Source organism: Kogia breviceps, chromosome X, assembly GCF_026419965.1.
Source record: "Kogia breviceps isolate mKogBre1 chromosome X, mKogBre1 haplotype 1, whole genome shotgun sequence".
In the NCBI taxonomy this organism is placed as follows: Eukaryota; Metazoa; Chordata; class Mammalia; order Artiodactyla; family Physeteridae; genus Kogia; species Kogia breviceps.
Window position 1 is genome coordinate 37,687,296 of NC_081330.1, and position 25,807 is coordinate 37,713,102.

Sequence of the window (25,807 nt, forward strand, 5' to 3'; positions counted from 1 at the left end):
GTAATGAAATTGAACCTATGATTAAAAATCTTCCAACACACAAAAGTCCAGGACCAGATGGCTTCACAGATGAATTCTAACAAACATTTAGAGAAGAGCTAACACCAATCCTTCTCAAACTGTTCCAAAAAATTGCAGAAGAAGGAACACTCCCAAACTCATTCTATGAGGCCACCATCACCGTGATACCGAAACCAGACAAAGATAGTACAAAAAAAGAAAATTACAGACCAATATCACTGATAGATATAGATGCAAAAATCCTAAACAAAATACTAGCAAACAGAGTCCAACAACACATTAAAAGGATCATACAGCATGATCAAGTGGGATTTATCCTAGGGATGCAAGGATTCTTCAATTTACACAAATCAATCAATGTGATACGCCATATTAACAAACTGAAGAATAAAAACCATATGATCATCTCGATAGATGCAGAAAAAGCTTTTGACAAAATTCAACACGCATTTATGATAAAAACTCTCCAGAAAGTGGGCATAGAGGGGACCTATGCCTTATATGACGTAATAAAGGCCATACACGACAAACCCACAGCAAACATCATTCTCAATGGTGAAACACTGAAAGCATTTCCTCTAATATCAGGAACAAGACAAGGATGTCCACTCTCACCAATATTATTCAACATAGTTTTGGAAGTCCTAGCCATGGCAACCAGAGAAGGAAAGGAAATAAAAGGTATACAAATTAGAAAAGAAGAGGTAAAACTGTCACTATTTGCAGATGACATGATACTATACATAGAGAATCCTAAAGATGCCACCAGAAAACGACTAGAGCTAATCAATGAATCTGGTAAAGCTGCAGGATACAAAATTAATGCACATAAATTTCTTGCATTCCTATACACTAACAAGAAAGATCAGAAAGAGAAATTAAGAAAACAATCTCATTCACCATTGCAACAAAAAGAATAAAATACCTAGGAATAAACCTACCTAAGGAGGTAAAAGACCTGTATTCAGAAAACTATAAGACACTGATGAAAGGAGTCAAAGAGATGGAGAGATATACCATGTTCTTGGATTGAAAGAATCAACATTGTGAAAATGAATATACTACCCAAAGCAATCTACAGATTCAGTGCAATCCCTATCAAACTACCAATGGCATTTTTCACAGAACTAAAACAAAAATTTTCACAATTTGTATGGAAACAAAAAAGGCCCTGAATAGCCAAAGCGATCTTGAGAAAGAAAAATGGAGCTGGAGGAATCAGGCTCCTGGACTTCAGACTATATTACAAAGCTACAGTAATCAAGACAATATGGTACTGGCACAAAACCAGAAATACAGAACAATGGAACAGGATAGAAAGCCCAGAGATAAACCCACACACCTAGGGTCAACTAATCTATGACAAAGGAGGCAAGGATATACAATGGAGAAAAGACAGTCTCTTCAATAAGTGGTGCTGGGAAAACTGGACAGCTACATGTAAAAGAATGAAATTAGAACACTCCCTAACACCATACACAAAAATAAACTCAAAATGGATTCAAGACCTAAATGTAAGACCAGACACTATAAACTCTCAGAGGAAAACATAGGAAGAACACTCTTTGAAATAAATCACAGAAAGATCTCTTTTGATCCACCTCCTAGAGTAATGGAAATAAAAACAAAAATAAACAAATGGGACCTAATGAAACTTCAAAGCTTTTGCACTGCAAACGAAACCATAAACAAGATGAAAAGACAACCCTCAGAATGGGAGAAAATATTTGCAAACGAATCAATGGACAAAGGATTAATCTCCAAAATTTGGAAGCAGCTCATGCAGCTCAATATTAAAAATATAAACAACCCAATCAAAAAATGGGCAGAGACCTAAATAGACATTTCTCCAAAGAAGACATACAGATGGACAAGAAGCACATGAAAAGCTGCTCAACATCACTAATTAATAGAGAAATGCAAAACTAAACTGCAACGAGGTATCACCTCACACCAGTCAGAATGGGCATCATCAGAAAATCTACAAACAAATGCTGGAGAGGGTGTGGAGAAAAAGGAACCCTCTTGCACTGTTAGTGGGAATGTAAATTGATACAGCCACTATGGAGAACACTATGGAGGTTCCTTAAAAAACTAAAAATAGAACTACCATATGACACAGCAATCCTACTTGTGGGCATATACCCAAAGAAAACCATAATTCAAAAAGACACATGCACCCCAATGTTCATTGCAGCACTATTTACAATAGCTAGGACATGGAAGCAACCTAAATGCCCACCGACAGACGAATGGATAAAGAAATGTGGTACGTATATAGAATGGAATATTACTCAGCCAGAAAAAGGAACGAAATTGGGTCATTTGTAGAGACGTGGATGGACTTGGAGACTGTCATACAAATATCGTACATTAATGCATATATGTGGAATCTAGAAAAATGGTACAGATGAACCGGTTTGCAAGGCAGAAATAGAGACACAGATGTAGAGAACAAATGTATGGACACCAAGCGGGGAGGGAAGTGGTGGGTTGGGGGGGATGAAATGGAAGATTGGAATTGACATATATATATACTAATATGTATAAAATAGATAACTAATAAGAACCTGCTATATTAAAAACTAAAATAAAATAAAATTCAAAAATTTTTTTTAAATTTTAAAAATAAAAATAACTCCATCTATTTCCTAACCTAGTTAAAGGAAACACGTCCATTCAGTTACCCAAGCCAGAAACCTATAGATCACCCTACTATTCTCTCACCTCTCTACCCACTGCATCTAACTGATCACCAAGTCATATTGATTCTACCTACTACAAATGTGTTTTGAATTTATCCCCTGCTCCCTAGCCCTGTTGCCATTGCCTTAGGTTGGGCTTTCATCTCTCCATGAATCAGTAAAAGCCACCTAACTGGTCTCTTTACCTTCAGTTTTGACCCCTGACCCTTGCTCCATCCTGCATACTACAGCCAGAGCAATCCTAAAATGAAGACCTTATCCAGTTATTCACCTACTTTAAATCCTTCCATGGGTCCCTAGAGTCTTCAGGATAAAGTCCAAACACCTATGTATGGCATACAAGGCCCTTCACTATCCAGGCCCTAGCTACTTCTCCACACACCTCTTGCAATGATCTCACATAATCCCATTCACATCACCGGAACCAAACTTCCGGTGATTTCCTGAACACTTCTATGCTCTTTACCCTTCTATGTTCTCGCATGGTGTTCCCTTTGCTCCCTTTTCTCATTTTTTTTTGGCAAAATTCTACTCTTATTTCAAGACAATTTGATTTTTATTTCCATTTTGCAGTCCCTTCCTAAGTCTCTCAGGCAGACTTAGGTGTTTCTTTCTCTACGCTAGCTTGTCATCTTGCACTTACCTTCATTACAATAATCATCACTTCACATTATGTTTGACTTTTTACCTGTTAAGCAAGTTCCTTGAGGTCAGGGACCATTTGCTATTTATCTCTATATACCCAGTGTATACCTAGTGCGTAGTGTACCACTTTGCCCATACCATTTGCTCATTTTCACCTCCATTAATATCACTGCTCTCTGTCTCAGCAAGGAATTTATTTTTCCTCCTGCAACATTCACCTAAAATGCATTTTATCCATTAAATTTTCCCTAATCACACTTACTTCAGTGTAATCACGCCTTCATTTTATCATGTCCTCCGTGCTTACAGAAGAGTCCTCCAACAAACATATGTGTGCTTTAATGATTTAGATTCTATTATTGCTTCTAGCTCAACCACTCTAAAACATTTCAGGATCATCTGCTGAAATCATCCATAGTGATGTGTTTTTTTTTAACTAATTTCTATTAAGACACTTATTTTTATGCTTGGAGAAGTAGTCAGACATTGAATCTTGCTCCAATTACCATTTCAATGAGTGACATGAGCAGAAAGAGGAGAACTCCAAGCCCCCTATGGTCTGAGCTCTAAGACTTCTGAAAGTTATTGGAGCAAAGACCTGGTGGCAAGATGAAAAGCTGAAATTCCCCAAACTAAGGGAAGCCATTCCCTCTCTTCCAGCTCATCTCCTTTCTTTTTTCTTTCTCTTAATGCTAAACAGCCATGCCACCCAGCCCCTTAAAAGGCTTGACAAGAGCCAGAAAGAAATCAATCTGCCCATGGAGCTTCTGGGATGGACCAACCCATTGTCCTGCTGCAGTTCTGGAGGGGAGGAAAATAGATGGCACACAAAATGTGCTCCATGCCTGAAAAGTTAACAAGAAGACTAAAAAAGTAAACACAGAAGGGCTATACTACATTCATCTGTGCTCCCTGTATTGCACACTGTTTTATAAATACTCCTCTTTCTCACTAGATACTGGGTTGTCCCTAGCTAGGCTAATAAAAGTTTCTGGAGGTCATCAACAACATATGTTTCTTTTGTAGCCCCCAAATGACCTACCATACTGAGTACATCGCGTTTGCTCAAGAAATGCTGTAGCCTGACTGATTACTAAGTATTTAACCATTTTTCTTCCCCTTAATATTTTCCGGAATGCTTATTTATTCACAAAACCATGCAGACTTGGAAGCCAAGAGGAACTATTCATCTGTTGGTATACATTTTCCCTTGGCTATGCATTAAACAGAGATTTCCTTTGGAAATGTAAGCAAAGGATGCCTGATGAGACGGGACAAAGAACTATATATAGAGATCAAGTGGCCAGAGTAGCAAGGTCAGAGCATGCCCTTCCTTAACCAGATTAAAGGAGTCTTGGGCCTGCCTCTCCCTCCTTCCCATGTTCTCCAGCCCCGACAGAAAATATTTTCCAGCTGCCTATCCACTGAATTCTGAAAGCTGGGCAGTGACTCTAAAAGGCTGCGTTACCAAAGAATTCAGCTAACAAATCTGTGGTGATCCTAATCTCTGTTTCTGTAATAATAGGAAGACTGCAGCTTTGTTTACTTTCTGAGGAGAATAGAGAACAGGGAGAAAGAACCAGGAGAGGGAGGCAGTATTTATGGCTCTTTTATGAAAAGTCAATCTGTGACAAAAACATTTGCAGACAGTCAGGAAGGGGAACAGGTTTGGCAGGAAAATAGCCTATTCTAGTTTTCTCAGAAGTGCCTTAGCTGGTATCCTCCACCCCCGCCCGATGTGAAATGCCTGGTTTACACTGTGAATATAGTCATTCCCGACAGACAAATGTGAATTCGATCAAGTGAAAAAAATTCAAACCACCCCTTAATGTCTGGCTTGCATGAAAGTATCCTACTATTTATTTCATTTTATAAAGTATTTATAAGTGTTTATGAAGTCTCAAATCTCTTCTTTAACTGCATTCCTAATCCCGGGGCTTGTCTTGAAGCCTTCTGGACACACAGGCTCTGTGCTGAACGAACATAATAAGTACCCTGGATTCACCCTATTATTATGGAGAAGTTAGGGCACATCCCTAACCTTTCAGAAGGGATGATGTCATAGAGCACAGCCATGGCCTTCCATAAACCATCTTGTAGGGCCCCTGTCAAAGAAGGAATCCTAAACTGAATAAGATCATGGAGTTAACTCCCAAAATACACTCTCGCCCTTGACATGTAATGCACTATCTCAAGATTCTTTCCCCATTCTCAGTTAACATTTTAATTCCATTGTCTGTATTTCTTGCACATGTGTATCTACATCAGGGTGGATTTGTATAACATGTAAGCCCCCAGAGGGTAAATACTGTGTCTATGCTGTTTTCTTTGTACCTGGTACAGTGCTATGCATAAGTAAGTATTAATAAAGGGTGACCTTTTGTGTACCAGAGCAGACGACTGGCCGAGGATTAGTAAGCATCCCTGAGGGAGTCTCTTAAACCCCTCCTTTGCTGGTTGCCATGGGACTACTTTTCCCACCTACTTTGCTTACATTTGGCACCACTAGTGTCATCTCCTGAAGGCTCAAGCAGGAATACTAACTTCAGAAAGGCACTGTGAAAACATCACCTATAACCTAGAGGACCAGGATGAGTCCTCCTCCACTAACACAATGATGCACTGTTTTATGAGACTAGCTCCTTGCCACTTGCAAAGAGTAGGGCCCTGAATCATAAAGGTTTGATTGGTGCGATGGGCTGGGAAAGGTTAGAACAGGGCTATGTTTGGGTGAGGCTGGCCAGAGTGATAAACTCCCTGGGTGGGGTGGGGGGGCGCGGGGGGGCGGTGCAGTGGGGGGTGGGATGATAAGATGTTAGAGAGGTGCTAAAGTGAATAAGCAATGAAAATAAACTGCTTACTTTGCTAATTTGACTACAACTTGCTCTCTACTTAAATAACTTTTTGATGAGAATGAGGAAGTGATGATTACAATTTCTAACCACATTTTATTCACTATGAGATGTTGCCCCACCCTCAATCATGTAAATTTTAAACGAAGGGATTTCTTATCTTGTCTCCTGTTCACAATACTTCCTTGTCTCTTCACCAGTGTGGGTTTCTTATACTGTAATCTAACAGCATAATCAGAAGCTTTGATAGAGTAGAACATAAAGGGATTCTGATTAGCTGAAAACCACTCTAAAATGCCTTCTGTTTTGCTTCTCCCCTCTTGGAAAGGATGAGACCGAAGAGAAAAAGAAAAGAATAAAGAAAGCAACCATTCATAGAATCACGACTTGAGAAATCTGGAAGTGACACTGAAGGTCATGTATTCAGTTCAATCCCTCATTTTATAGGTAAGGACACTGAAGTTGAGAGGCTAGATGACTTACTCAAGTTCATACTACCAGTTAATGACAGAGTCAAGTTCAGAAACCAATTTTCCAACTTACATTTCAGCATTCTTTCCATTCCTTATGCTTCTTCCTAAATTCCCCACCCCATTCCATAATCTCACACCTGAGTTTAACTGGTATCCTGTGTACTCTACCTATAGCACCAGTCTCTTCCACAAATGGAGTGCCCAGCAGGGATTACATTGCTATGGTATGCTCATAATACAACAACAATCTACTTTAAGAAACCCAATACTTTAAGATATCCAAACAGTCAGGAGTGGTTACTTATATAAGAAGATTCTTCGCCTTATAAGAAGACTCTCCACATTCTCTTAAATAGGACTCCCCAGGGGGGATTAAGAGATGAGATCTTAATAAAATTATTTTATTGCTTAAAATAAAATAAACTTGAACCATTACATTTTCTGTCATACACGTAAGATTAGAACTAGACTATCAGGTTATAAACAGAAACATTTTTATCCAACCACTGCCCATGAGGAGTCCTGTATAATATTTTACCCGACCCTGTTTACACTTTAGGCCCTACCTACCATCACCTCTTCAACAAAATCAACACAAAGCCAAATGCTATGGCTGAAGTTTCACACTCTTGCAAAAAAGAGAGAAATAACATCTTTGTTTTATTATGTCCATTTATGAAGAGGTCGACTCCTCTTGTAGGCTCTGTTCTGAGATCTGATGTAGATAACCTCATATTGTACAACACTTGATAATTCACAGATAACTCTAACACAGATATCATTTGTTGATGACAAGAATAAGTGGAAAGGCGATGAGTGAGGACCAGGTAAGGTGCATGGGGAAGAAGGGAGGAGAGGTTAGGAAGAGAAGCAGTTCTGATAATATTCTTATAGAAACAATATTGCACTGAACAAACCTTACTCTACCCTGAGGATCTGGGGTTCCCAACTTCCCTTACTCCCTAGCAATCTTTTTAAGGAGCTAGGATATTCAGTCTGATGAAGAAAGAAACACACTTCATGCTGGATTCTCACACCACCTGCTACTGGAAAAGGAGAAGCGATTGCCCCTGGGACTGACGTCTCCCCAACCCACCACCACCACTTATTTTTTTTTAAACAATAGCTATCTGCCACTTTGCTTGGAACAAGCATCCGAAAGGAATGAGACTTCTTAAAATTATCATTCAGCCCTTCACTCCAAATGGCCGAGCTACACCCTGACAAAACAAGTCCCCCCAAAAGGATCGCCTGATCCAGGTTCTTCGAAAGAATGACAGATGTTTCTGTTACATACCTCAACCTGCTGGCAGATCTGTATTAGCTTGGCCATTTGATTTTCTAGTTCACTGTTGCGCTTAACCAGGTTCGTGAGGTTCATCTCCAGAGTTTGCTGCCATCGCAGAGTATGAAGCCAGAGGGAAACAGGGAAGAGGGGGAAAAAAGAAGAAATTTTCAATGAGTTTGAGACCCAGTATCACATGGAAATCAGTCAGTCAGTCAACAAATATTTCAAAGATTCATTGCACATGGGCCAAGCACTGTTCTAGGTGCCAATTAATAATGCTGTACATTGTCACTTTGTGAATGTAGGAATTTAATGACATTAAAGCAACTTTATGTTTTCTATAATATTTTTTAACTTTTAAAAGTATTTCATAGTCAATATCTCATTTTGCCCTCATAGTAATCCTGTGACATAGGGAGAACAGACTTTATTATCTCTTTTTTTACAGATGAGTTGACTAAGAAAACTATAATTTATTGAACAATTACTACTTGCCAGACACTATGCTAGGCGATTTCATACATATCATTTAATAATCATGACAGCCTATGAAGTAGGAGATGTCAGCATTTTACAGATGAGAGAACTGAGCTGCAGAGTGGCCTTAAAGTGTTTTGCACAGTCATATAATTAGTATGTAGCAAAGCTAGGACTGGAATCCAGGTCTCAAGTCTTCAGATACAGCTTTGCCCCAGTATTCCATGATTTTTTTGTCTTTGTTGATAACACTTTATATTTATCAGTAGGTTCCTTCAGGAAAAAAGATGGTATTTTCAGTGTGGAATTCATCAAAATCTAGCGTTGTATCTCACAGCTTCCCTCCTTTGGCACTAAGCGATAGCCTACAGAAATGCCAGACTTCAAAATGCAAAGTCTAGCTGTATGTATCAAGACAGGACATCCATTGTTTACTGTTGTTTACTGGGACATAGATCCTTTTAGGGAAACATTACCAGCGCTTTGCAAATCTGTTTATTATAACATAGTTAAAACAGTACTAAGACCTCCTCGCATATTTTCAGTTGAGCAAGCTACTCTCTTACATTCCCCATGTGAAAAAAAATAGAATGTTATTCACTCTAGATTGGTAATGGGCTTTTTTTTATTCCTCCTCATTTCCAAGTCTTCAGCTCTGGCGGCTGCTTCCTCCAGGACCTGCCCCAATATCCACTCCTCTCTCAGTCACCATCCCAACATCCCCACAAAGTCTGTTCCAAATGGAATACCCCAACTTCCTGGCCCTTATTCTGCTAGCACAGCATTCCTTCCCTTGGTTGTGTTCATTGCTTCATTGCTGTCTCCATGGTTCCTATGGTTTATAGTTGTTCAAGGTGCATGTTTTGGGTGGGGCGGGCACGGGGGAGAGGGGGCAAGGGATAGTGGGAAGAAGGGGAGAGGACTCGTGTTGGCCCCTTTCTTCTCCGCTAGGTAGCTGTGGCTCCTTAGTACCCTTGGCACTGTCCCATGAATCCATCCCAGAGGAGTATTCCCACAGATATATGTATTTCTAGGACAGGCAGTCTGATCTCACTTGTTCTCAATCTGGATTATGAGAATCAGCTTAATCTCTGCTTCTTGCCAGACCTCGCTTGGTTTCTTTGGCTTTATGCCCACGCGAGTGATTTTTTCACCAGTTATTCCATTTTTCTTGGCTTGGATACTGTGTCTCCCCTGGCCTTCTTTAACTCCACCACCATCTCAGTCTGTGGTCTTCTCCTTAGCAAGGAAAAAGGGAGAGAAAAAGGAAAAACGAAGGGCCGCAATTGTTGATTTGGACATGAGTTCTAAGCTAAGTAGATGTCAGGGGAAAACAAAGAAAGGGCAGTTCGGAGATTTAATACAAAAGGTATTTCATTTGTACTTAATACGAAAGGTATTGAGCACCTACTCTATTCAAGGTGCTTTTGAGCACCTACTCTATTCAAGGTGCTTTGACTTCAGAGATAAAGAGGAGGTGAAATTACGCTGGGTCTTGAAGGATAAGCAGGATTTGAATAGACAGAGATGGAGGCAGGCAGGGCGTTGCAGGCACAAGGAGTGGCGTAGGACATGTCCAGGGAACAGAGTTGAGTTTGGCTAGAACAGAGGGTACAAGAAAATAGAGGGGCACAGGCTGGAAATGGAGACAGAGGCCCTGCCCTGGGGGCAGGGGCACTGGTTAGGAGGAGAGTGCAATATGCCAAGCAGTTGGTAATGCAGATCTGGGCCAAGCTAAGAGGATAATCGAGAGAAACATGTTTCAAGAAAGGATTTGCCACTCTCAGATACGGAGAGCGCACGAAATACTAGGCCTGAGAAAAGGCAGCTGGATTTGCTAATTAGAGGTCACTGGTGACCTTTGCAAAAGGAGTTTCAGTAGAGTTTTGGAAGCAAATGCCAAACTGTACAGGGTTAGTATGTCAATAGTGACAATGTGGAGGCTACCGGTCTAGACTCCTCTTCAAAAATTCAAATGTAAGGTGAATATGATGGAGCTGTAGTTTGATGAAAAGGTCCAGCTCAAGTTAGAGAGCAGGCATGTGTAACGGGCCCAATCAGTGTGTGATTTCCTCCCACAGAGTGGTCCAGATTCCTAGATCAATGGAAATTCCATGTCTCACAAATGAGTTTATGGACATATTAGGTAAATACAATGTAGATTGAGGAACTCAGAGCAGATACAGTATAAGAAATCTGTGTTTCAACTGTAATGTGTTTTCTTTCAAACATGGGATTCCAAGGGGAGAATGTTTTCTAACAAGTGTATGCAACCTGTTGCAACACTTGTCATGAAACTGATATCTTATAAATAATTCATAATGCAGAGCAGGACTAAGGTCCCTGCTGTGTGTTCCTCATTTGTGGCCCACAACTGAGACTCACAGCTTCTGTAAAGCCACTGAAAACAAAAATTAGGGCTGAACACATAATTCGGGGTCTGGTTACACTATGGACCTTGGGTCTCCATCACAACATTATGGCAAATGGTTATTTTCCTCTGGCCCCCTAGCGATTTGCAGAATGCCAGCACATTTTAACAATCCAGAACTAGAACTGACAAGATGACTCTAATTTCATCTTTACTTCATTAATATGAAAAGGCTTTGAAAAATAAATCTTTGGCTAATGAAAACACCATCTGTTGATGGCTTTTTGCCACTGTTTTCTTACATTACGAGACATAATTTGAGGGAAACACCGAACATTTACTTACTCACTTCCTATTCATTTACCAGGAATTAAAGCCTCCTCTCAAGCTGGAATTGATTCTCAATAATCACCATATGCAAAGGGAAGCAGAGAATTGAAGCAATTATGCAGTTGATTTCCTCACCCTTCCTTATCATGCTTAGCCCTGACGAATCATTTCGAACTAGAAATTCTGGGCCACTCTAGGTATGAATGATTTCATTGATTTGGCCAAGTCATTATCATGTCTATACGCAGACTAAGTAAACAAAAAGGATGTGTGTGGGGGGGGTGCAAAATTTTATGTAAAACTAAACACGTCTCTTCTCTTTGTTGTGTTGTCGTGGTGGCTGTTCGGTTGTGAAGAACCGGTTTGCTGTGCTCTTTTCTCATGCAGTCCACTTAGTGACTGGGCCAGGCTCCTGCCCAAGCCTAGTTAGTGCAGCTTTGTCAGAACACTTGAACTGCGACAACTAGAGAGCCCAAGTGGCAGGGGAGATTGGAACGGAGATATCTGCCAGGAGGAAAGTGGACAGGAGGTCAGCAGGGAGAGCAGGATGAAGCTCCCATTTCCCTACTGCAGGAGGTTACCTCTGGGCCCTTCTGTGCTTCCCTGTGCGAAGGTTAGAGAAGCCATTTCAGCTATGAAACCGTGAGACCCTCTCCACACCTCCAGGTGACTACATTGTTAGAACTCTCACAGAATTGTACATGTGTCTAAACAGCACAAAGTGAGGGGAAGATTTGGCTGATTTGCATAATTGAGATTTTAAAAGGCCCAAGTTAGCTAAATTGGCAGTCTGCACTGATTCCATTTTTATCCAAGTTCCACTTCATTTGTGTCATATAGACTTGGCCTGTTTGTGTTCCGTGATACCCTTCCCAAAGAGGAAAATGTTTTGCTATTTCTGAGAAAGCTAGGCACAGGCTATTCTTCTTCCAGACAGCTTCCCATAAAAAGAAATGGCTTCACTAACACTCTCAAATAATTGCTGGGTTTTTTTTTTTTTCACTTCTTTAGACACAGGTTATTTCAGATAACTTTCTCATTGGCTCCCTGAAGAAACCTAGCTGCATGTCCAAACACCAGCTCTTCACTGAAGCCAGAGAGTCCCCTTATGGCACACACTTGACTGTGATCTTCATATGTCATGCTCCGGGAAGGCACATGTATTCACACATGTATGAGCACACTTACATACACCTACCTGACACAGCGAGTCTTGAAGCCTAAAAAGGGGCAGAGTCTTTCTGTTTGTTCTATTGAAACATGTGTTATTGCCATTGACTGCCTATATTCTCTCTTACTTTCTACAAGATACAAGGTGAACATTATCTAAAACTAGACAAGATCCCAACTGTTTTGATGTGGGAATTGAACCTTGAAGGTTTCGAAGAGAAGTGAAAGGAAGAAGGGCCACCCCACCCCAAAGCCGAGCCTTCCCAATTGACAGAAGACAACTTCATCTTTAAAAATACTCGGAGCCAGTGACCCCGTTACTATTCTTTGACAAGCTCTTTTTTGACATCTTGTCTATTCACTGATGTTCCCAGCTCTTCCAAAAGCCAGTAGCCAAAATCTTAGCACACTTCTGGGGTCACATTCTGCCTTCTTTTTCTAACCACTTGTCTTAAAATACTTACTTTGCTTTTGCTTCAGTCTGTCACTTTATGTATCAATTACATATGGCCTTTCAACAGCAGAACACACCATCTGGTCCACAAACTGAAGCCCACACCCTTATGCCTGAGTTTATTCTTTCCCCAAACATTTATTCGCTGTTGTATAGACACGGGCTATGTCCCAGAATGAGATGCAGGTGACATACTGGAGGTATGAGGTCTACTCTACCGGAGGTTTGCTGGGGAATCACCAGACTGGTCTTCAAGCCAGGTGAAAGCCAGCCCTCCTCTTCTCAGAAGGTTCTGAAATCATCTAGCAAAGACACACCCTCTCCCAGTCCCCTTATCAGAAATGTTACACAAACAATCCCACATTCTTTTCTTTTCCCTCTGTTCAGGTGCATAGCATGGTTAAATCTCTAGCTTAAATGTATAAATTATTATTTGGACCTTCGAAAAGAAAACCTATACTAAAAACCTAAATCCAGTGTTCATTTTGAGCTGAAACCACTCTACTTTCCCGGAGGCCTCCATATTGTATTCCACTTGCATGATTCCTCTTCGGTTCCTGCCTCTCATACACATCCTCCCCTTTCTCCTTCACTTGCCCTTCCTCTCTGTCTACCTTCTAGAGGAGTGTGCTGCAAGGCTCACTCCTCAGCCTTCACTCAGCTCCCTACTGCCTGGCTCTACCTCCACTCTAAAGACCCTCAAACCTATGTCTCTGGCCCTGATCCTTCAGCCACCACAAAGGCCTGAATTTCAACCCCTTCTGGAACACTTGCCCTTTCTGAGATTGCCCCATGCTCTATCTCCACCAGATATTTGAACAAACTATTTTCTCTGGACTAGAACACTCCTTGTCCCTGACCCCATCCCTGTCCCCCAACTAGGGGTCCAAAACACCACCCAAAGTCTCTTCTGATGCCCCTGCTATGCGCGCGCGCGCGCGCACACACACACACACACACACACACACACACACACACACACACACCACACACACCCGCCCCGTGCCTCCACTGCCACAGGACTCACCACACTGTCTTGTAACTGTGTCCTCACTTGTCTGCCTCTGCACACTACGCTGACACCTCCACCAGGGTTGGGATGTGCTGTCTTTATTACTGGAACTGCAACCCCTTTTCTAGTGCTTGGCACCTTCAGACTTAAGTCTGAAGTCATCACCCAAAACTGCTAGTCCCTTCCTAATTTCTCTATTTCTGTGCCCGATACCACCATTCTTCAAGACATCTCCTCCTCAAAAATCATTTTTAATTCTTTCCCTCCATCATCTATAACCACGACAGTCGTTCTCCAAGTCCTGTCAATTCTTTCTTCACAGTCTCTCTCCAGTTGGCCCTCTTCTCCAATGAATTCATTTATGATTCCCTGCTTTTGAGCTCAATGACTTCCTTTCATGACCCTCCCTCTATGCTTCAGAGAACCCTGTGCAAACCTCTGCCATGGCACTTACCATACTGAATTCAAAGATGTCCTTACCTATCTCCCTTACTGAGCTTTGAGCTCAGTAAGGTGGGCACTGTGCCTTAGTTCCTGTGTCCCCAGCTCCTACTACAATGACTTGAACAATTTAAGTGTTTAATAAACAAAGTGCATGTTCATTAATTGTTTTTTAAATGAATGAACTGAGCCCCTGGCCTAACTCCCTGGGGCTACAGTTTAAGTTCTTGTCTGGTGCATCTTCAGGGGAGATAAAGAACAAGAGAGTGCCTCATTCTATCAACCCTTCATGAACTTGAGTGTCATTATCACATTTTCCCCTTTAAACCTCACTTCTTTGGGTTCAATAATTCTTGTTTCTTTAATCTTTCTTCACCTATATTATACTTCTGTAACACGTTCTCTTGCCCAATAATAACAGACAGGATTTTCATCCACCCAAGAACAATCTCTGAGTCAACGTTTTGTAAGCTGTTCTCAGACTGATGATTGTTAGCTCTTTCAGATGTTGATGAGGAGGAGACTTGGGACAAAGAAATAAAAGAATAACAGAAGGATAAGAACACAGGTAGTTGGAGTATCCACTAGCTAAACTTGCTCTCAAACCTAAGAAACAAAAGAAAACATCTTCCAACACAGAGTCCTGTTAATACTATGTGAGAGTAGAGCCAGAGAATCAATACAATTATTGGAGGGGGGGAAAAGGGGGTTCAAATGAGTCTTAGCACACAGTTCGAGTAGAAATGGAATAAAATGCATCTTTTACCTTCTCACACACATACAAAACATGTACAGATTTATACATATTATAAGTAATGGGGAGCAAGTCTTGGACAATTAAGAGACCACAGAGAAGCCAGATCTACAAGCAAGAATGATTTTATGATTGTTGAGCTGAAGGCTGGTTTTGCTGAAAAACCCCATGACAGATATTACGCCCACCCCATGCACACACATCCACCACCATACCTTAGAGAGTCCAAATCTAGACACAAATGCTTTGCTCTTATAATATTTAGCTACTGTGATTCAGTACCTAAGTGAGTGAAAGTGAGAAACAACTTTTTCTGTTCCCTCAGCTATGGTAACCCACCCTAGTCTCCACTGAAGATTGGTCTCATCATGAGGCTCATTTATTAGGGAGATCCCTAGTCTCAGGATAGGTTCTACTGAAGCCCTAACTCTCCCTAGGGTGACCACAGAAAACTTGCCCTACACTCATGGCCCCCTCATACCCAAGTTATCCACAGATAAGCCCACAGAAGACTAACACAGGCACTCTCTCCTCCTCACACACAGTGACACACATTTATAGATACACGTAGACACACACAGATTAAATTCGCAGCCACTCACCCATGCAGAAATACACACACTTGTATATAATGGCACATACAGATGTATGCAAATATGCCCTCTCTCAACCCAGTCTCTCATAAATATATTTCTCCTTCCTTCTCTGATACTCATATTCATACTGGTTCAGAAACAGTCAAATGTCCATTGGTAGATAAGTTGAGAGGGTATCTGTTTTGGCAGACAGGAGTGGGTGAGTAGACAAACGACTGGGAGAAGGGTGATGGCTGAGTGAGAATGGGTGGGTAGATGATGGAGTGACTGAGTAGGAAGAAGGACAAGTGACCAACTACAATAAGATTCTAGAATAACGTATTTTCCAACCTTTCGACTCTCTTTGCGGTTTTCCTTTGAATATTCTCCAAGTCTCATATCTCCCTTCTCTTTGGCAATCTTTAGCTCTCTCTGTCTCAGTCTCTCTTTGTGTGTGTGGTGTGTGTATTTTACTTTCCCATAACAAAAAAGCTTACTCTAATACCAGGTAATATTTTATAAAAACAAGACCCCTGATAGGTAAATGTAACTACATTTAAGAATTATTTGTAGGGACTTCCCTGGTGGTCCAGGGGTTAAGAATCCACCTGCCAATGCAGGGGACATGGGTTCGATCCCTGGTTGGGGAACTAAAATCCCACATGTCATGGGGCAACTAAGTCCGAGCCACAACTACTGAGCCTGTGTGCTCTAGAGCCTGCATGCCACAACTAGAGAAGCCCACATGCCACAATGAAGAGCCCACGCACCGCAAGAAGAGCCGGCACGCAGCAATGAAAGATCCCGCATACCACAGTGAAGATCCCACATGCTGCAACTAAGATCCAATGCAGCCAAATAAATGAAGAAAGAAATAAAGAAATATTTTGTAAAAAGAAACAGATATTTCCAATATCTTAAAAAAAGAATTATTTGTAGTAATGAATTTGTGGAAATGTAATGAGATAAAGAAAATGTACTTGTTTATTCCTTTCAGGAAATTCCTCTATTCCCCCTGGTTTTCATCAGCTATATTTTTGGCAGGCTGTGGGCATGGAAATGTGGAGCCATCACTCTCAAAGAGAATTACAATAATCACATCTGATTTATACAGATGTCACCAGGGGGTTAGGCAGTTGGAAAATCCAGCAATCAAAATGGATAGGCACCTAAAATTAAGGACATATAGTACATTTGCTAACACTGTGGTTTTTAACATCATCAGTAGTTCACAGGAGATTTTTCTCCCCAGACTTCTAAGGTATTCATAATGGTAAGATAGCTTTATATCTTATGAGTATGGAAACAAGCTATAGATGCTGGGTATATTTACTGCAAATCCATTATAAAGATTTAATTCACTTGGATTTCTTGAGCATATACTATGTGTGTCAGACACTAAGGAAGACATTGGAGAAATAAAAGACATTGTGCCTGGCCCCCAAAGAATTTATGGTATAGCTGGGGTATGTTGGAGTGGCCTTGTGGGATTTTAATTGAGCACTAAAGAATAGGTAGGATTCCTAAGCAGGCCAAGAGAACAGTATGAGTGAAAGTTAAGAGTCAGGAAAGAGAGTAGGATGTTTAACAGACAGGTTAGACTGGACAGGTGAAGGTAACATGTTTGAGAGTGGCAGGGAGAAAAGACAGCTGGGCAAGCATGAGAACCAAGTTGTACAGAACTTGGAATATTGAGTTGAGATCTGTCACCAATAGAGAGTAACCCAAATTTGACCTCTTTTATAAAGCCACATTTATTAATACAGTAATATCAGTCTTTTCTAAGGGGAGGAAGTCATGTGACAATGAAAACTCTAAAATGTGAAGCATTAGAAACGCAGCACAGATCATGAACTAAGATATATATTGGGAGTAGTAAATGAAAAGAGAATAGAGAAAATAGTTACTTTGATAGGCCTTACAACTGTAATAACTGTGATAAACACAATTATTCTTTCAAATTGAAGAACCACTGGTAGCCTTCTGAAGGATATTTAGGTAGACTGGACAATTAACTAAGGATAATAAACTATACTAAGTATCCCAAACCCTCTATTCCATTTTGAGTACATGTTAAGATGACAGGCTTGCTTCTGGTTATTCTGACCTTTCATCTATAATGTAATGATCTGTCTATTCTTTATTGAACAAATAAATATTAGAGACCACTAATCCTAATCAGGGATTAGTAAAAAAAAAAAAAAAGTGTAGTTATAAATGCCAACAATGCATCTCCAGAACAAAAAAGTACAAACAAACACTGTATCAGTCACTGGCCAGAAAGTCAAACCCCTTTCCCTTCTCCTGTAGGACTCCCGTGCTCCTCTCAGGGCCAGGGGAGTATGCTCAAGGCCATCTCCCCCATAGCTTCTGACAGCTGGCTTTCTCCTCTCTCCTTGGGGAAGAATCAAGCAGATTAAGGGGATAATCCTAAATGCTTTTCTAAATTAAAATTAACTCAAAGAAGTGAGGATATGTGACGCTAAAAGTCAGACTTCCTCTCTGCTTAATGTGGAGAACTAATATCCTTTTATACTTGGCACCAAACCAAAGTGACTCCTACCCCACTCCATCCCCCTCTCACACAAGCAGCACCTCCCTCTCCCCCCTCAAAGCCCAAGATGTTCCAGACAACATAACAAACCACACGGTTGGGAATGATTCATATGTTTCCACTCTCTGTCCAAAAATGAGCAAAGAAGTTTCCACTTAATTTATAATCTGAATTTTCTGCACATTTCCTAAAAACTTAAAGGGGAACGATTCAAAACTTGGCCTCTCTTTCTCCAAAAATTACTGATTAGTTACAGAGTAAAGGATCTTTTGGTAAAATACTTTTGTGTTCCATCTATCCCTGGAAACAAGGACTTTAGCTGCACGATGCCAAATATCTAATCAATCATCCAATGTTTTCATGTTTTCGGATGTTTTCAAAAAGCTGGTGCTCTGTAGATACAGGGTTATTCTATCCAGTCTTTTGTTATCTCAACAGTACATATGGATACAGATTTTTCTGTTTGGAATATTTCTCAAGGCCAATGCCTTATTATAGTTCCAACACCTGCAAATATTTGGCAAGAGATTGTTCTACCTCTCCATGTCCCCCACTCTTCCTGCACCCCGCCCCCACCTCTTGCCATTAAAAAGCTGTAAGTTTATACTATGTCTTTTCCTTGATGCTGTTAACCGTTTATCTGTGACCCATGAAATGTGCAGTTGCTGGAGCATAAAAGTAAGTTTCAAATCACATTTCATAGGGAAAATTCAGGTCCAAAACAAAGTGGCAGCAGGCTGCAATAGAAAGGGTACTTAATTCAACTCTGCTCTAGAAGCTGAGTTCCAGTTCCAGTTCTGGGACTTTGACCAAATTGCTTAACCTCTCAAAGCCTCCATTCATACCACTTTAAAGCATAGGGCTTCAACTAGACCAAATCCAAAGCCTACCATCCTGGGAGTCTAACAATTGCAGCCACTAGATGACATGATACTATACACAGAGAATCCTAAAGACTCTACCAGAAAATTACTAGAGCTAATCAATGAATTTGGTAAAGTAGCAGGATACAAAATTAATGCACAGAAATCTCTTGCATCCCTATACACTAATGATGAAAAATCTGAAAGAGAAATTAAGAAATCACTCCCATTTACCATTGTAACAAAAAGAATAAAATACCTAGGAATAAATCTACCTAAGGAGACAAAAGACCTGTATGCAGAAAACTATAAGACACTGATGAAAGAAATTAAAGATGATACAAACAGGTGGAGAGATATACCATGTTCTTGGATTGGAAGAATCAACATTGTGAAAATGAATATACTACCCAAAGCAATCTACAGATTCAGTGCAATCCCTATCAAACTACCAATGGCATTTTTCACAGAACTAAAACAAAAAATGTCACAATTTGTATGGAAACAAAAAAGGCCCTGAATAGCCAAAGCGATCTTGAGAAAGAAAAATGGAGCTGGAGGAATCAGGCTCCTGGACTTCAGACTATACTACAAAGCTACAGTAATCAAGACAGTATGGTACTGGCACAAAAACAGAAATATAGATCAATGGAACAGGATAGAAAGCCCAGAGATAAACTCACACACATATGGTCACCTTATCTTTGATAAAGGAGGGAAGGATATACAGTGGAGAAAAGACAGCCTCTTCAATAAGTGGTGCTGGGAAAACTGGACAGCTACATGTAAAAGGATGAATTTAGAACACTCCCTAACACCATACACAAAAATAAACTCAAAATGGATTAAAGACCTAAATGTAAGTCCAGAAACTATCAAACTCTTAGAGGAAAACATAGGCAGAGCACTCCATGACATAAATCACAGCAAGATCCTTTTTGATCCACCTCCTAGAGAAATGGAAATAAAAACAAAAATAAACAAATGGGACCTAATGAAACTTAAAAGCTCTTACACAGCAAAGGAAACCATAAACAAGATGAAAAGACAACCCTCAGAATGGGAGAAAATAGTTGCAAATGAATCAACGGACAAAGGATTAATCTCCAAAATATATAAGCAGCTCATGCAGCTCAATATCAAAAAAACCCCCACTCAATCCAAAAATGGGCAGAGACCTAAATAGACTTTTCTCCAAAGAAGATATACAGATTGCCAACAAAAACATGACAGGATGTTCAACATCACTAATCAACAGAGAAATGCAAATCAAAGCTACAATGAGGTATCACCACACACCAGTCAGAATGGGCATCATCAAAAAATCTAGAAACAATAAATGCTGGAGAAGGTGTGGAGAAAAGGGAACCCTCTTGCACTGTTGGTGGGAATGTAAATTGATATAGCCACTATGGAAAACAGTATGGAGGTTCCTTAAAAAACTAAAAATAGAACTACCATATGATCCAGCAATCCCACTACTGGGCATATACCTAGAGTAAACCATAATTCAAAAAGACACATGCACCCCAATGTTCATTGCAGCACTATTTACACTAGCCAGGTCATGGAAGCAACCTAAATGCCCATCAACAGACGAATGGATAAAGAAGATGTGGTACATATATACAATGGAATATTACTCAGCCATAAAAAGGAACGAAATTGAGTCATTTGTTGAGACGTGGATGGACCTAGAGACTGTCATACAGAGAAGTAAGTCAGAAAGAGAAAAACAAATACTGTATGCTAACATATATATATGGAATCTAAAAAAAATGGTTCTGAAGAACCTAGGGGCAGGACAGGAATAAAGATGCAGACGTAGAGAATGGACTTGAGGATATGGGGAGGGGAAAGGGTAAGCTAAGACGAAGTGAGAGAGTGGCATGGACATATATACACTACCAAATGTAAAATAGATAGCTAGTGGGAAGCAGCCGTATAGCACAGGGAGATCACCTCTGTGCTTTGTGACCACCTAGAGGGTTGGGATAGGGAGGGTGGGAGGGAGGCTGACGCAGGAGGGAAGAGATATGGGAACATATGTATATGTATAACTGATTCACTTTGTTATAAATCAGAAACTAACACACCATTGTACAGCAATTATACTCCAATAAAGATGTTTAAAAATAAATAAATAAAAATTTAAAATGGGGGGGCTTCCCTGGTGGCGCAGTGGTTGAGAATCCGCCTGCCGATGCAGGGGACACGGGTTCGTGCCCTGGTCCGGGAAGATCCCACATGCCGCGGAGCAACTGAGCCCGTGAGCCATGGCCGCTGAGCCTGCGCGTCCGGAGCCTGTGCTCCGCAACGGGAGAGGCCACAACAGTGAGAGGCCCGCATACCGCAAAAAAAAAAAAAAAAAAAAAAAAAAAAAAAAAATTTAAAATGGGGGAAAAAAAGCATTGCAGCCATTGAGATTGTTGCTCTCTGCAGTCTTGATATGAATGAGAATATCACCCTTAGGGAAATCAACAAACATTAAACTTTGTACAAATTTATAAATATTAAATGTAAATAAAAAATCAAAAACAGCACAAACCATTGTCAGTGTGACTCTCAATGTTGTTTTCAGTAAATTACAGAAGGGAAAATGTATCGTATTCTGAGTATTACTACCCTCAACAACATCATAATTTTTACATACGTTACAATGACTTTTCCGTAGCATGGCAAGAGGAAGATCTCCACTCCCTTATTGCCTTCCTTCCATCCCATCTGGGTCTTCCTTCCAGCTTGGCTTATATATCTAGGCCTGATTTTGGAGTGGTAATGTTATTATTCAGTTAAACATTTTATTTTTCTGGAATTTCTGTTAAGTAGCTTCTTAAGAGAAATCAAGCCACATAGCAGACAGGCAACGGGAATGAAACAATTTTGCTGGATCTGACATTTGTTAGCATCAACAAATGTACTAGTGCTTTTAAAAAATAGGCACTTAGACTTGCATATAAATACTATGCTGGCAGAACAACTTCAGAAAACTCTGGCCACTGAACAGGAACTTCCCAGGCAGAGACTGCAAACAAGCACTTCAAAATGAACACTGGCACAAAATATGATACTGGATTAAATATTTATTGCCTTCAGTTTAAATTTTTAGTTCAGGTATTTGATTATCCCTCCTAACTTTGTGGTACACTGAAGTCCCTTTTTTGTCTGTTTGTTTTGTTTTGCTCTGTTTTTTAAGGAAAGTTAAGAATTAGCCCCCTCTTAAGGGCTTGGCGGCAATTTGTAGTGGCCAATACCAAAGCTTTGTTTATTTACTGTACTGAGTGTGCCGACACATACACTGCTGTCCTCCACAAAAACCTCTCACATACATAGATACACCCAGACACCTCCACCCACACATACCAGAGACACACCCGAGCTTGCCATAACTATATGCATATATATGCAAATCAGCACATATGCTAATTGTAATACACCTACACGGGTACTCACATACTTAAAAGAAGAGGTAGAAAGATCATGGCAAAGATATATAGGTTACAATATATCACTGTCAGAGGAGAGAGGGTGCTGGTTCCCTGAATGTACTATTAGTATGAGCCATAGGCTAATTCCCCCAGAACTGGCCAGAGGTGAACGAACGCAAGCAGGTTTGTGCAACAGATGAAAACAGGTTCCAGTGAGAGCCTGCAGGCGAGGAGGCTATTTGTCACGAGAAGAATCTGGAGTTAATTCACTTGTCACATAGAAAAGGTGACCTGTTTTATTAGGGAACTTGCTAACTGTATAACTGTGTATAAAGAGACAAAGTCGTGTAAGGGGTATCTCCCAGATCCCTTACCTTGAGCTTCTCAAACCGATCATTCAGGGACGCGACCTGATGGTCTCGGTGACGCCCCACCAGTTTGCATAAGGCACAGATCAATTGGTCATCAGATACACAATACATGTTCACTTTCTCATTCTCATGGTCCAGGCAGGTGATCCCTCGAAGATGTGTGTCCGGCACTGGTTCCACCAGGCGGTGGCTGGTGAAAGGTTTCTTATTGGGGTGCGTGGCCCGCAGGCAACGGTCACAGTAAGAGACCTCGCAGGTGATGCATGTTTTCACTGCATCCCTTGGCGGGTCCTGCTCACAAAACTGGCAAGCAATTCGCTCACTAGACATGGTGCTGCTGGGCCTGTAAGTCCTCTCCCGGCGGCTCTCACTTGGGGAATTGGGTCCACTGACGGAAGCCTTCTGGAAGCGGTCAATAATGTTCTGCAGAGTCACATTCCTCTTGAGGCCGTCCAGGCCCCGGTGGTTCAGTGAGATAACATACCTGCACGTAGGACACTGGAAAGCAGTAATGGGATCAACGGATTCACCAGAGCTGCAGCTCGAGACCAAGATGCGATGGGCACAGCTGAAGCAGAGGCTGTGAGCACAAGGGAGCAGAAGGGGGTCTTCAAACAACTCTAGGCAGATTGGACAGGTCAATTCAGACTCCAATGTTTCCATCTTTAGTGAAAATAATCCTGCTGAGGCATTAAGAACCACAGAGGCTGGGCTTTCACCTGCAAGGAACACGAAGCAAGAGTCATTAAGCATTTCCAAAGGAAACACGGATGTAGCATAATTACACACTAACCAATGGAGGTTTTACAGGCTGGATTCCCCAGGGACGCTGGAGCAATAGGAAAGTGAGTTGGGAATTAATCAAAAAGCCATTCTCCCTCTTTCAACCTTGTTTTTGACAAATGCCTGGGTTTATTTTCCTGCACTAATAAATTGAAGCTAGAGGCCATCTCTGAATCCCGGTTTACTGACTCACATTCCTGTTCCAACTCACCACACTGGTGCGGATCAGTCTCTCACACACCCTCTCCACTGACATCTCTTGTCCTGGACTATGATGCATCTGAGGCCCTGCCAAATTCTCAGTCTCCATTCTCCAATATTGTTCTCTATTTTACTTCCAGTTAAAATATAGAGGCTGCTCCTATTTCACATCTAGTGGAAGGAAAACAAGGCCATATTTGAAACTAACTCTCTAGTTCTTGAAACGATCCCATTCTCAGAGCCTGCATGAAAAGAGAAGAGAGAGCTTTAGAAAAATGTAGTTCTCGGCACAGGATAATAAGTTCTTCAGATGTGTGAACTTGAATTATTATTTCCTGTTACCACACATGGAAATTTCTGTTCCATCCTATTTCTAGTAAACTGAGTTACTAGAGACAAATAGAAAAAAATATTAAAATATAAAATATATTTTGTTGGTTTAAAGTGTTCGTCTTATTTATAGGAAAGAGAAAGGCATCTTTTGCTTTTGAACAACTTTTGTTCATCATCTCACTATCACCGGAGACTCTCATCAGGGCTTGAAAGTTTGATTCTGCCACTGGTATTTGTTCAGGTTTTGTCATCTGTCAAGGATTTCTGCATAGCCCTCTCACGGGAAACTTAAATACTGAGTACAATTATACACTGTGCATAAGTACAATAGATGTATCCCTAAAAGCTGTTTCTAAATCAAACCTTTTAAGTGCACTGAACTAACTAGCTATTTAATGGAAATCTATAGGAAATTGGACTGTAAAAGTGAAGAATCTTTTTGTAAAACGGTCACTCTCAGCTGGTTTGATAAGTTTAGATGTTTGTATAACCACTTTTTTTTAAAGTGAGGTGTATGGTATTCTTATTCTACAATTTACAAGAGCTTAGAAATTGTTGGCTAGTATTTTGTAGCTTATATAATCTATCAGCATTCATCTACAGAGATGAAAAAGTAAAACAATTAAAATGTACATATATCATAGACTCTTAGAATTGGAAGAGACTTTAGAGATGATAGATTCCAACTTCCACTCAAGGCAGGAATATTGCCTTTGGTAGTTCCATTGGTCAAATTCAACACGTCCATAAATGAACCTGCTATTCTTCCCTGCCCCTCAAAATAAAACACCTGCTCCTCTTCCAATTTTCCCTATCTGTTGAATATCACCATCCAAGCCTAGAAACCTAGGAGTTCTCTCACTGAACATGTTTATCACTTCAACCACTTGGTGGCTTCCAGAACATTCTGTTTTATTTCATTTACACATCTATGTCTCCAGCTAACCCTCCTTGCTCCTTGAGGGCATCAACTATTTCATATTTTTATTCATAGTACAGTGCCTCACACTCACAGAGTATTTAAAAATTGTTAAATGAAGGATCCCTTCAAGTAGAGGAAGTTAAAGAAGGGATCTAGCATTTATTGAGCACCTCCTGTATTCTGAGTGCCATGTTAAGAACTTTACACACAATATTTCATTAAATTCTATCAGGAAGGCTGTACGGAAGGTACTAATACTATACGCATATTATGGTTGGGAAACTGGGGCTCAGTGTTATTAAGTAAATGAACCAGGAACATACACACCCAGAGCACTGGGGCAGTCTAATGCCAAGGCCTGTGCTCTTTCCCACACACCTTTATTTCAATCATCTCACCTCCTTCACGTGACAAATATCTTGACTATTTACAAGAGGGTTTCTAGATACCATGTTTCCACTTCTATTTGTGTCTCTCTGTGTCCCTCTGAGTTTCTCTGAATCTGCCTCTCACTCCTAGTCCCTTTCAGAATCATATCTCTTTCTTCTAGGCCCATCTCCACCTTACTCTGCATTTCTATTACTGTCTCTTCCAGAACTGCAGGTCTGCATTCCTCAGTGTCTGTGTTGGAAGCTACCTGGGAGGACTGAGTAAGGCCTCCTGCCAAAATTATAGTTGGTCAAGATGCATTGCTGATAGACCTGCCTCTGTGTTGTAACCTTTACAAAAACAATTAGAGTACCAAAACTCTTCTAAATCTTAGGATCATGCCATATTAATTCTT

At 40.7% G+C, this 25,807-nt stretch overlaps 1 protein-coding gene across 8 annotated transcripts in view; it reads right to left on the minus strand.

Moving 5' to 3' along the window:
- Positions 1-25,807, minus strand: part of MID2 (midline 2) — a 95,539-nt gene that overhangs the window by 59,284 nt on the left and 10,448 nt on the right. For 6 of the 8 annotated variants that reach the window (XM_059051338.2, XM_067023228.1, XM_059051343.2 and 3 more), the window contains exons 2-3: positions 22,788-23,503; positions 7,994-8,089 (exon numbers count right to left, since the gene is read on the minus strand). In XM_059051338.2, the coding sequence (XP_058907321.1) occupies positions 7,994-8,089; positions 22,788-23,447 (756 nt within the window). In that variant the 5' untranslated portion in view covers positions 23,448-23,503. Of the gene's footprint in view, positions 1-7,993; positions 8,090-22,787; positions 23,504-23,778; positions 24,011-25,807 lie in introns of those variants that run through there. The other 2 variants (XM_059051340.2, XM_059051339.2) reach the window with 2 other exon arrangements.